The following is an 11,834-nucleotide window of genomic DNA, read 5'->3' as shown; positions in this document are numbered from 1 at the left end:
ATAATATAATATCGTATTAGCTTGAGTGTTTATAATTAACTCATAAATTTTTATACATTTACTGATAAATTAAAATACATATCCGTACAAATTTAATCATTACTATTACAAATCAACTATCATATAAATTATTTATATTTCTTGATTATTTTGAATATTTTTTTATTTAAATATTATTTCATGGTGGCATGCTCTTATACTAAGGTAATAATCACATTTTTCTATTTTCGTATTGCGCACCGCCAACGGCTGATAAAGTAGATATTTTTTATAATATATTTATAAAGCTTGTTATGGAATAATATTAAAAATATATAAGTAAATATGATATTTTTCTAAATTAAACAAATCCTATTTTCTTTCTCATTTTCCATTATAAATACACTGCCGAAATTTGAGAAGAAACGAGGAGAAGACGAAGAATTCTACTTCTACTAACTTCGAAATCGCTCACTCCGTCGCCGATTTGAACCCTAACCCTAGATTTAGCTCTTCCTCCTCCATCAGATCCGTAGCCATCACAATGGGGATCGTCTCCCAGGACGCGATCACGCAGCTATCCCGGGTGGTAGACGGAGGTCTGTGTCTTTCCCTTTCTTGCTTCCTTAATCGTCTCGTTCTGATCTGGTTTTGATACTTGAACTGGTTGGGATTTGGCAGCGGAGGAGCCGTTGAAGGTTACATTTCAGGTTTGAACGTGTCTCGCTAGATCTGCGTAGATCCTTTGTTAGTTTCAATGGAATTTTACTGTCTGCGTTTGATCTATGTGTAGTTTTACTTCATCTTAAGCCTCTTCAACGAAACTAACAGTTTGGCTAAGAATAAATATACGAGTCTTTATTTTAAAAATGAACGGTAATGGACATGAGAGGGAATTGCGCTTTTCATTCTGATATTTTTTCTTACTAGAATAATCTGCAAAGTAATTTGGATTTTTATCAGTTGATATCGAATGACTTGCGGTTTATTTAGATCTTTCATATGATAAAAAAGAAATCAAATTTTTGGATATTCTGGTTTTGTAGCTTCTATTGTATCCTCAAAGGTGATGGATTGAAATGGCACTCGTGTTAGATATTTTTCTTGCGAGTTTTCTCCTAGTCTAGAAACGAGTCTAATTGCTTGTGAAGTTCTAAAGTGAACATGTTCTTTTTTGTAGTGTTACTTCCAAGGGGGTATTTCTATTAAGTTATAAAATTCCTGCTTATGGAGAAAAGGAGTTTTGCATGAAATTGTCATGTATGTTCATACTATTATATTTCAAAGTCTCTAGCTGTGCTTACTAATGAACGTGTCGGACAATTTTGTATGTTCTTTAAAGAGGCTCTGAGTAGGATGTTTGCATTTTTCTTTAAAAAAAAGTTAAACCACTTGTATGTGTCGTGCAAGTTCTCTATTTTCTCAGATGTATGGATGACAAAGTTCCTTTTCTCAACTGAGAATAAGTAACTTCTTGACATGTGCTACATTTAATTCATAATACAAAACCATCAGATCCTACAATGCGAGAAGAAATTCCAGAGAAATGGTTAATATTGTTCCACAATTCAGTTCCAAACCATGATCAACGACATCAAGAGCAAGATGAATTATCCTTTAATTGTTTCTCTTAAGGATGGAAATCCATATTTCTTGATGCCCCTTTTCATAAATTCTTCAGCCTTTTCTTCCTTTGGTAGTGTTTTTATTTGGCAGTGGTACAATTTTAAAATTTTTCTTCCATAAGATCATGACTCTTGCATTTTTCAATTTGCAGAATGTGCATCAAGGGTATCCAAATGAAACCCTGGTACGCTTTCTTAAAGCCAGAGAGTGGAGTGTTCCTAAAGCACAGAAGATGGTATTCAGTATAATGACTGCATGCATATTTATTCTCTTTTATCTGCACAAGTAAAAACACCCTCTTGTCAGTTTTGAATTTCAAGTTGTCCACTTCTATTGCAGCTGGTAGATTCTTTAAGCTGGAGAATCCAGAATCATATTGATGACATTCTGTCTGTAAGTTTCTCACATGCCACACTCATGATTCTTACAGGATGAAATAAATAGTTTCTAGGAGAACAACAAGAGCCTTTATGAGCTGGAAGGTTCATATAAGAAAGCATTCAAATGCCAACTGCACTAAATTAAATATGCTGCTGCGAATATGATCCCATTCTCTGATGATTTTTTTACTGTGCAGAAACCTATAACTCCAGTTGATTTGTACAGAGAGATTCGTGATTCACAGCTTATAGGGATGCCAGGATACACTAAGGAGGTAATGCTCATTTTCTGTTACTACATATTTTTTTATTATTGGTTTCATTTATCCACACTAAATACTGCTATTTTAGTTAATTGTTGTTCGTCTCTGCCAAAGTCAGTTACAGATCCATCTCTCCTGGCACACGTAGTGCCTTCCTAGTGATTAATCCTTTTACTATCAGATGCTGGACTAAGTACCCACCTATTAATGATTTTTGGCAAGCACTCATGTTTGTTTATCTTTTTCTTTCAATAATTGAAAACCTTGTTTAATGTCATTCTTTAGTTTCTTAGGCATTTTTATTTAAGGTTAATTGTTTCTGTATATCAAATAATTGCAAGAATGCAAGTCCGGCACATGAAGAATATCTGTAATAGAAAGAGTCAAGCCAAATGTTTTCCTGCATTTTTGTAGTCATTTTGTAAAAGGGTAAGCATCTGTATTTAACGAAACAGAGTCTGAAAAAAATATTTTGGTGGTTATTTTTTTTGGATGAGTTGTCTATCTTTAGTTTGTAACATGTGTCATTGCAAATTAGAGGCAGCTCCTTCATCAAGAGGTGTCTACTTAGGGAGACTAATGCTATTCGAAAGGATAATGAAGGAATAAAATCTGTAGATGCATTACATTTTTTTTCTCTCCATTTTGTTTCCTTAGTTTCAATGTCTGCGAGTGGATAGAAGATCACTTTTTTTTGTCTTTATTTTTTTATAAAAGGGGGAACTTTATCAAATAGGTTTAGTTTTGGATTACAAGTCAATGCTAAAAACTGAATATTTATTTGCACATTGAGTAGTATTAATTAAGAGTCACTACAATATTGTAAGTGTGTTCTATTCAGAGTATAAAGAATAAGTTAAAATCCATCTAATATATTTTTTCCTTTGAATGTGCTACGTTCCTTCTTCCTTGTCTTCTGTTGCTTCATTCATTAGCTACTTGGTAATTGCATTGTCTTAAACTGAGGAAAAGTGGTTTTGCTTTAGTTAACTTGTTTGTATAATGATGCTTTCCTAATTTTATTATTACCTTCCTGTTGAACAGGGTCATCCTGTTTTTGCAATAGGAGTTGGCCTTAGCACATACGATAAAGCATCAGTAAGTTCTGTAAACTGTTTTTGTTGCAATCAATTTTTGATGGATATCTGTTAATTTTAGCTCTAAAATTAAATGAATGACGAACATGAATTGTTAAAGATGATCATTCTCCACTGATACTTCTGTTTTGAATCTAAAATGGCAACATCAACCCAACATACTAACCGAAGTGTAGAATTAGCAGGCAGATAAAGAAAATAAATCCAGCTATTGTTTATTTTCCTATTTCGACATATATATTATTTGGAAGAAACACAATTGTATATTTACTCCCTATAAGAGTGGACCTCAAAATGCAGAAAAAGGGGTGAATTCTGGGAATTCCGTAGCTTTCTTTAGCTTGGAATTGGAAGTAACACAGGAATCAAGAGATTTAATTATGTGCACTTTGCTCTTATTGGCCTCTGATGCTATCACTCGATGGTAGGAGTTGTTGGCTGTGTTGACTCTGTAGCCATGCCGGGTCTATGGAAAATTAGGGCATCCGAAGTTTCCATTGTGAGCTGGCAATGCCGAAAAAGCTCCCTCCTGTAGTGGGAGGGAGCTTTTTCGGTTTAATTGAAGAAGCGGCTCCATGTTTATAGAGCCGCTTCTTCTGTTTTTTTTTTTAATATTAAAATATATATTTTTTAATATTTGTTAAAAAAACAGACAATGGCTAATAAAATTAGCCGTTGTTCAATGATTAAATTAAATTTTTTAATTTTTTAAAAAAATCTATAAATATATCATCGATTTCATTTTTTTCATTCAGCCCATCGTTATCTTCGCTCTCTACTTCTTATTTCTTCCTTTTATTCCCAATTTGTATTCGAGATGAATGAAAATTTCAATACAATTCTTTAAATATGGTAGAAAATACATCTTCTCAAAATACTCGTATTCCTCCAAATGTCCAATATCCTCATTTTTTTTTTCTCACACACAATTTCCTCTAAATTTTCAAAATATTTCATATGTTCCAAATATCCTCCAAATTTCCAAAATTCCCAAAGTTCTTGAAATTTTTTGACGAATCCAAGTAATGTCGCTCCAGCTCCATTTGGTATGTATCTATCCCAAAATTGGTCAGCCATGAGTAGCCAACTTAGGATGCCTTATTCTTACGTATTTTCTTTTACTCAACCACCGGTCATACTTTCGAATGAATCAGGAAGGGCTACTATTGATCCATCTATCAACGACAAAGAATCTTTAACGCCATCATTTATTCAAGCAACTCAGTGGCCACCACACTCATCACAAGAAGAGCGTGAAGTTGAACAGGAGAAAGATGAATCGAAACGAAGATTTTGGTCTCTGACGTGGTCCTTGTGAAGTCATGGGCAATTATTAGGACTGATGCAATCATTGGTAATGACTAGAAGGATCAAGTTTTTTAAAAACGTATAGCTGATTACTACAACAAGCATCAACCCACTGGATCTATGATAAGAAGCCATCAATGACTGGAATCACATTATTATAGGTTTGTGCCGATGGTAAATGAATTTTCTACAACCTATAATAATTTTTATGCTCATCGTCAAAACGGTTGGAGTGACGAGAATGTGTTTGAGAATGTACTAAATATGTGAAAAGTCAACAATAATAACAAGAATTTCAAGTATATGCATGTGTGGAGTGTTTTCAGAGAGTATGAGAAATATACTCTACAATAATTGCTCATTACTCTAACAAGAAGGCAAGGACATCCAAATCAAGGGGAAACACTTCAACATCAAATCTAGATTTGACTGTTGATTTGAATGACTTTGAAATTCACATTCGTTCGATAGGGCACAAGGCAACGAAGAGGAAGGACAAATCCAAAGTCAGAGAGGGCGACACAATGGAACATAATATCAACAAAGAATGACAAGATATTAAAGAATATCAAATGCAAAAAATGGCTTTACGGGAAGTTGAGATCTTTCATAAGGATTATGAAATTCTTATGAACGATACTAGTCAGATAACACCAGAACAATCTCATATACATGAGAAAATGGTTAAAAATTAAACAGAGACATAGCCTGGTGTAGATGTGTTTAAGTTTATTTTTATATATTATTATAATTTATGTCTTTTTATTTGATGTACTATAATATTTATGTATTTTTTTTAATTATTAATGTTATTTCATGTTAGCAATTTATGAATTTAAATTTTATAAAATTTAATTATATAAAATGTAAATATGAAGGAGAGATAAGAAATATATATAATAAAAAGTGTGGGACTCATGAAGGAGTTGAGAGATTTTTTTTTTTTTTTTTGATAGTGGAGAGATGTGTAAGGTTTTTTACTTCTGACGTGATACGAATGTGGCAACGAAGGAACTCTTCGAGAGCTCCAATCATTGTGGATGCTCTTAGATAGGTGTGTTGGATTGTATGACATTAGTACGTGGGCGGTGGTGATTTTAGACAATGGAGCCAATGGTTGCTATTTGAGCACACTGCTGCCTATACCAAGATCAATATTGGAGAAGAATGAGTAATAAAAAATTATTTTTCTTGTATGATACCAAACAGTAAAAAAATACTTGGTGTTCTTGTGAATGTTTTCCTAAAAATATATTTTACACTAACATAATATTTTACCCAAAAAAGTTCCAATTCTAGATTACAAATACAATCGCTTATTATTCATGTCATTTCCATGTAGGTTCATTACTATGTGCAATCACACCTTCAAATGAATGAGTATCGGGATCGCGTCATCTTGGTGAGCTGTTATTTTATTCTGACTGTTTAAAAAACCCTCTATCCTACTTGAGTTCACTTACTTTTTTTCTCTTATAGCCTCTTGCAAGTAAGAAGTACGGGCGGCATATTGGGACGTGTGTGAAAGTTTTGGATATGACTGGTTTAAAACTTTCAGCTTTGAGTCAAATAAAGGTATTGTTCTCTTCTCTTGCATTATTTATGTTTATTTGTTTCAGGTCAAATCTGGGTTTTTTATGACAATTATTCTAGTTGCCGTGAGTTAATACAGTTGAATCTTCCACTCACGGTTGCTTCACAAACACTGGCGAGTGGTGTGCAAATCCTTAACTAAATGTGAAATACAATTATGCTAGGGAACATGGGGAATACTTAGGGTTAAACTCCTTAAATAAAAATAACTGCTATGTTCTCTATAAATTTTCATAAAATAATTATTTCTCAACTATTTCATCCTTTAGACAACATTTCGATTGCCCTTAATAGAGTAGTCATGTCAGATTGTCTAGACATGTCGTTTGGTTTGCACGGGTCAAATTGGCTGCTGATCAGTTCGGGCGTACCAGATTTGCTTATCAGTTGGACGAGCTAGATTTTGAATAGGCCTGCTTAGCTGATCAGTATAGACATACTCGATTGGTCGATCAGTTTGGATGTGTCAGTTGGGTCAAACAATCTGGTTAAATCAGTTGGATCAAATGTTTCAGTTGGGCTGATCAATCGAGGCAGCCAATGGGTGTCAGGTGTTTTGATTGGCCAAGTCAGGTGAACCAACTGGTCGAAGTTGAGCAAGTTAAGAAAATAATTATGTTTTATTTATTTCTTAAATCATATTTAAAAAATAATTTGTTATTATTCTTTCTTAATTATATTTCACAAATCAAACATTGTAGATGCGTTACACTTATACATTTATATAGGCTTGAGAAATTATGGAGTCATGAGTTTATAAGACACAGTCAATTGGATTATGGTAACTCTTCCAAGTGTAAATATGTCAAAACTGTAAACGGTATATTAACTGCTTAGTGCTTCTCTAAGTAGGTATTTTTGTTACTAATTAACACACAATCTTTCACCTTACATTGTTTGTGTATTTGTTTCCAGTTACTAACCACCGTATTCACTATTGACGACCTAAATTATCCGGAGAAGACGGAGACTTATTACATCGTTAACGCTCCATATATATTCTCGGCGTGTTGGAAGGTAAAAGATCAAAGACTTCTTTTCAGAATACTATATATCTTCATCTCTTCTTTATAACAAAAAGACATTTTTATTTACCTCCTATACCTTGACTGCATATTTGAATTCTTTTGAATTGTCAGGTGGTGAAGCCTCTATTGCAAGAAAGAACCAGAAGGAAAGTGAAAGTGTTGCAAGGCTGTGGCAGAGATGAGTTGCTCAAGGTAAGAGAAGGTTCTATTATGTTGAATGATGGCTTGGATTTGGTCAGATTTCAGATTAGAAAGTCCATTTTTTTCTGTCAATGCAGATAATGGACTATGCATCTCTACCCCATTTCTGCACGAGAGAGGGTTCCGGCTCATCGCGTCGTTCATCTTCCGGTCCTGACGACTGCTTCTCCCTGGGCCATCCCTTCCACCAACAACTCTACGACTACATCAAGCAGCAAGCCGCGACGGGCAACCTAGTCCCACCGTCAAAGCAAGGGTCTTTTCATGTAGACGTGCCTGAGCCAGACCCAGAAGGGATCCAGATTGTCAAGACCATCGAGACGGAGCTGCACAAGATCGGTGACCGCCGGAATGGGCTCAGTCACTCGCTGAGCGGCCTCGAGATTGACAGTGCATGAATTTGCCCACGGCGAAGAGTATCTCGATTTGTATGTTCATAGCTCGTTTATGACCCAGGTTATTGTTTGGGTATAGATAAAGCACAAGCTCATGCGTTCCCTCCATAACGAGTCTCTAAAGTTCTAGCCATGTAAAGAGGGAGCAAGTCGGAAATGATCTTGTAACTTCTCTTCTTAATCGAGCCTGTCTTGTTTCGTTCGATCATATCACTAAAAACAACAGGTGATTTTAGAAGGGATTTATTAGGAGCAGTTTTAACTTCTTGAAAAGAATTCATCTGACCTAAATTATTTCTATTGCCATATCTTTTCAGAATGAATTTAGCATCGATTTGCATCGATTTTAATAAATTGCTCTTAACGGTAGTATAAGATAGTTTTAATATGATCAACTGAGTCATGTTAGGTCTTGTTGGTTTTTAATCTGTGTCTAAGTGTGCAGAAATTTAGGAGCATAGGAAGTCGAGCAAAAGATGCAGCTAGCGAAAAGAACGACACGGAAAAGAGCTGACGAGCTCGGTGTGTTTGAGAGACAAGGTGTTGCGAAAGAGTATGCGGGCGGACGAGAAGGAGGCGCGCGGGGTTTTCGAGGGACGAGAAGTCGGAGCGGAAGATTGTTCGAAGGCCGAAAGTTAGGTTCGGATGAGGCTTATTTCGGATGGCCGAGATCACCCAAGCGAGTGAAGCCGGAACGGAAGACTCGGACCAAGTCGAGAGGAACCGGAGCCGAAGATCGGGACTAAAAGTCAATAGGATGTTGACTTTCTTGGTCCGGGTGCCCGGACCAGGATTTTTATCCGGAACACGTCAAACGCGATCCGTTGTGACAAGGATAAAGTTTTATTCCCCCCAGGTGCCTGAAACCCTTTCAGGCTCTCCGACCAGGGCTATAAATACAGCCCTGATCCTAGAAGCTATAGACAAAACTTGTAAACGATTTCTTTTGAATTTAACTTTTTAGTTGTGAGATTTAATTGCTGTAAGAGGCTTCTCTACCCGAGGAGATTTTTACTGAGCTTTTTCATGTCCCTTGGATTAACAACCTCTCCGGTTGTAATCAAGTAATTCTTTCTGAGTCTCTTCCCTTTTTAGTCTTTTAATACTTTTTATGCGAGTGTTTATTTTGATAAAATTATAAGTCGAGAAAGATCTTTTCATTTTATTGTGCAGGCTATTCACCCTCCCTCTAGTCAGTCGTCAAGGGACCATCAAGTGGTATCAGAGACCAACAGCTTCAGGAAAACTAACCGCCGAACGAAGCACTCGAGATGGCCGGTCCGAGCATCTTCCCACCAAAGTTCGAGGGGAAATTCATGAGTTGAAAGAAAAGGATGGAGGTATTCTTCAAGACAGATTTTGATTTACTCTTAATAATGGAATTTGATTTTGTACCACCTGAAGGCAAAGAAAAATATCAATGGTCTAAGAAGGAGTAAACCGACTTCGTGGCAAACGACAAAGCAGAGTTCCATCTGTTAAGCATTTTACCGCTACAAGAAGTCAACCGGATCAGAGCCTATGAGTCTGCCAAAGAGCTTTGGGAGAAATTCTTGGAACAACATGAAGGAACCTCGAAGGCGAAACTCGCGAGATGAGATCTACTTAGAAACCATATCAGCAACATCAAACTAGAAGAAGACGAAATCGTTGCACACCTTCACTCAAGGATCAAGGAGCTCATCACCAGACTCACGAATCTCGGAGAAAAGGTAAACAACCAAGATTCGCTAAGGTACGCACTTAATGCATTCCTTAGAAATATTGAATGTGCATCATTAGTAGATGCTTATTATACATCTAAGGATCTAGAATTAACTACTTTAGAAGAATTATTTTTAACATTTGAAGTCCATGAAACAAGATGTGTAGATCTGAAGAAAGAGCCAAAGTAGAACATTACCTTAAAGGTAAAGATGGATGAACGAGATTTTGAATCGTCTCTCGATGACGATGAAACAACGCTCATGGTAAGAAAATTTAAAAATTATTTAAATCTAATAAATTTAATCAAGTGCAGGGTACAAAAATAAAAAGGAAAGTAAGATGCTACTACTGCAATGAAGAAGGGCATAAAAAAAAGATAACTGTCTAAAGTTGAAGAGTAAGGACAAGGACTTGGAAAAGAACAAGAAGCCAGTCTGACCCAAGTTTAATCTAAAGGCGACGTGGGACGACACATCATCCGAATCGGAGATAGAAGTTCTCGTCGGACTTGCACTAGTAGCAAGTCACCAAGAAGATGAAGACGAAGCAAGCTCGTCTGAAATAAGCATCGAGAGCATCGATGAAGGGGGAGCAACATCGGAAGAAAGCAGTATTTCAGGGGGAGCTTCAGATTATGGAATCAACAAGGTAAGTCAAGTACGATCTCTACCTCCGGATAAAATATTTGTATTTATAAAACTATTATCGAAAAATTACTGTAAATTAGAGAAAGAAAATAAGGATTTAAAAATAACCTTAGCTGGTTCTTGTCGATTAGAAGATTTTGACAAAGTAAACCTAGAAAATGAAAATTTTAAAAAGTATAAATAGAAAATTTGAAAAGTTATACATGCTCAAAGTTTATTCCTTCTAATTTTAGAAATTATTCAAGACTTAATTGATATCTCAAAAATCATAAAGTTCAAATTATAAAATTATCTAAAAAGTATAATCCTCGAAAATTTTTAATTAACCCAGTAGGAAGGAACCTATATTGAGTGCCAAAAACGTGCTTAAGTTGATTATTTTTGAACTTAGGGCTTCAGAAAGTAAATTAAATATCCAATTTCTTTAAAAGACTTTGTCTAGAAAGTGGTTGTTATTCCAATATTCAAGAATGTCTAGTGCCTCGCCACAACTTGAAAATCGATTATTGAAATAAATATTTAATCAACTAACTGTTAAATATTTAGTAGTTATAAAAATACTTTAAATTGTATGTCAAAATTTTTTATCATCAAAAATTTACTTAATAAAAATCATATTTGTTAGAGTTACTTTATTTAGCAAATTTAATTTTTTTAATCTTATCTAAATATTTTTTTTTTCTTTTAAAATTTTTCCATTAGAATTTTTTTTTTCAAAATGTAAAATTCTTGAAATTTTACTAAAACTTCCAATTTTGCTTAAGGGTTTTTTATTTCTCTTAGACTTTAAACTTAGATTTTCCAAAATCATTTTTAAAGTACCCTATTTAATGTGATCAAAGAGGGAGAAGAGAATATTAAGTCTAGTGAGAGGGTAATTTAATTTTTTTGAAAATTCTTAAGTTACAAATTTATTACCTTCTTATTTCTTTATGTTTGTTTGCCCTAACTTAACTTGGGTTTGATCACATCAAAAAGGGGGAGATTGTTAGAACCCAAGGTAGTTTTGATGTGATCAACCAAGTCAGGTTATGTCTTGTTGGTTTTTAACTCCTATGTCTAAGTGTGCAGGAACTTAGGAGTTGAGCAAAAGACTCAGCTAGTGAGAAGGACGACACGAAAGAGAAATGACGGGCTCAATGCGTCTGAGGGATGAGGTGCTGCAGAAGAGTACGCGGGCGAACGAGAAGGAGGTATGCGACGTTTCCAAGGGATAAGAAGCCAGAGCAGAAGATTGCTCGAAGGTCGAAAGTTGGGTTCGGGTGAGCCCTATTTCGGATGGCCGAGATCACCTAAGCGAGTAGAGTCGGAGAGGAAGACCCGGACCAAGGCGAGCGGAATCGAAGCGGAAGACTGGGACTGAAAGTCAACAAGATGTTGACTTTTTTTGTCTGGGCGCCCGGATTAGGATTTTTATCCGAAACACGTCAAATACGATCCGTTGTGACAGGGATAAAGTTTTATCTCTCTTCAGGCATCTGGAACCCTTCCAGGCGCTCTGACCAGGGCTATAAATACAACCCTGATCCTAGAAGCTATAGACAATACTTGTAATCGATTACTTTTGAGTTTAGTTTTCTAGTTGTGAGATTTAATTGTTGTAAGAGGTT

At 35.4% G+C, this 11,834-nt stretch overlaps 1 protein-coding gene across 2 annotated transcripts; it reads left to right on the top strand.

Annotated features, from left to right (window-relative positions):
- The first annotated feature begins 377 nt into the window (after nt 1-377).
- Nucleotides 378-8,078, top strand: LOC122047702 (phosphatidylinositol/phosphatidylcholine transfer protein SFH2-like). 2 transcript variants are annotated; one of them, XM_042609137.1, is made up of 11 exons: nt 378-578; nt 661-689; nt 1,757-1,840; nt 1,945-1,998; nt 2,183-2,260; nt 3,293-3,346; nt 5,996-6,055; nt 6,133-6,228; nt 7,162-7,263; nt 7,386-7,466; nt 7,553-8,078. In XM_042609137.1, the coding sequence occupies exons 1-11, from the start codon at nt 524-526 to the stop codon at nt 7,871-7,873; spliced, it is 1,014 nt and encodes a 337-aa protein (XP_042465071.1). In that variant the 5' UTR covers nt 378-523; the 3' UTR covers nt 7,874-8,078. The 2 variants fall into 2 exon arrangements, with proteins under 2 accessions (XP_042465071.1, XP_042465072.1); XM_042609138.1 differs by lacking the exon at nt 378-578 and having other exon boundaries at nt 670-693.
- Nucleotides 8,079-11,834: the final 3,756 nt, after the last annotated feature.

The sequence above is a fragment of the Zingiber officinale genome, chromosome 2B (assembly GCF_018446385.1).
Source record: "Zingiber officinale cultivar Zhangliang chromosome 2B, Zo_v1.1, whole genome shotgun sequence".
Taxonomy (NCBI): Eukaryota; Viridiplantae; Streptophyta; class Magnoliopsida; order Zingiberales; family Zingiberaceae; genus Zingiber; species Zingiber officinale.
Note: the sequence above shows the minus strand (reverse complement) of the source record. Positions and strands in the feature narration are given on the sequence as shown.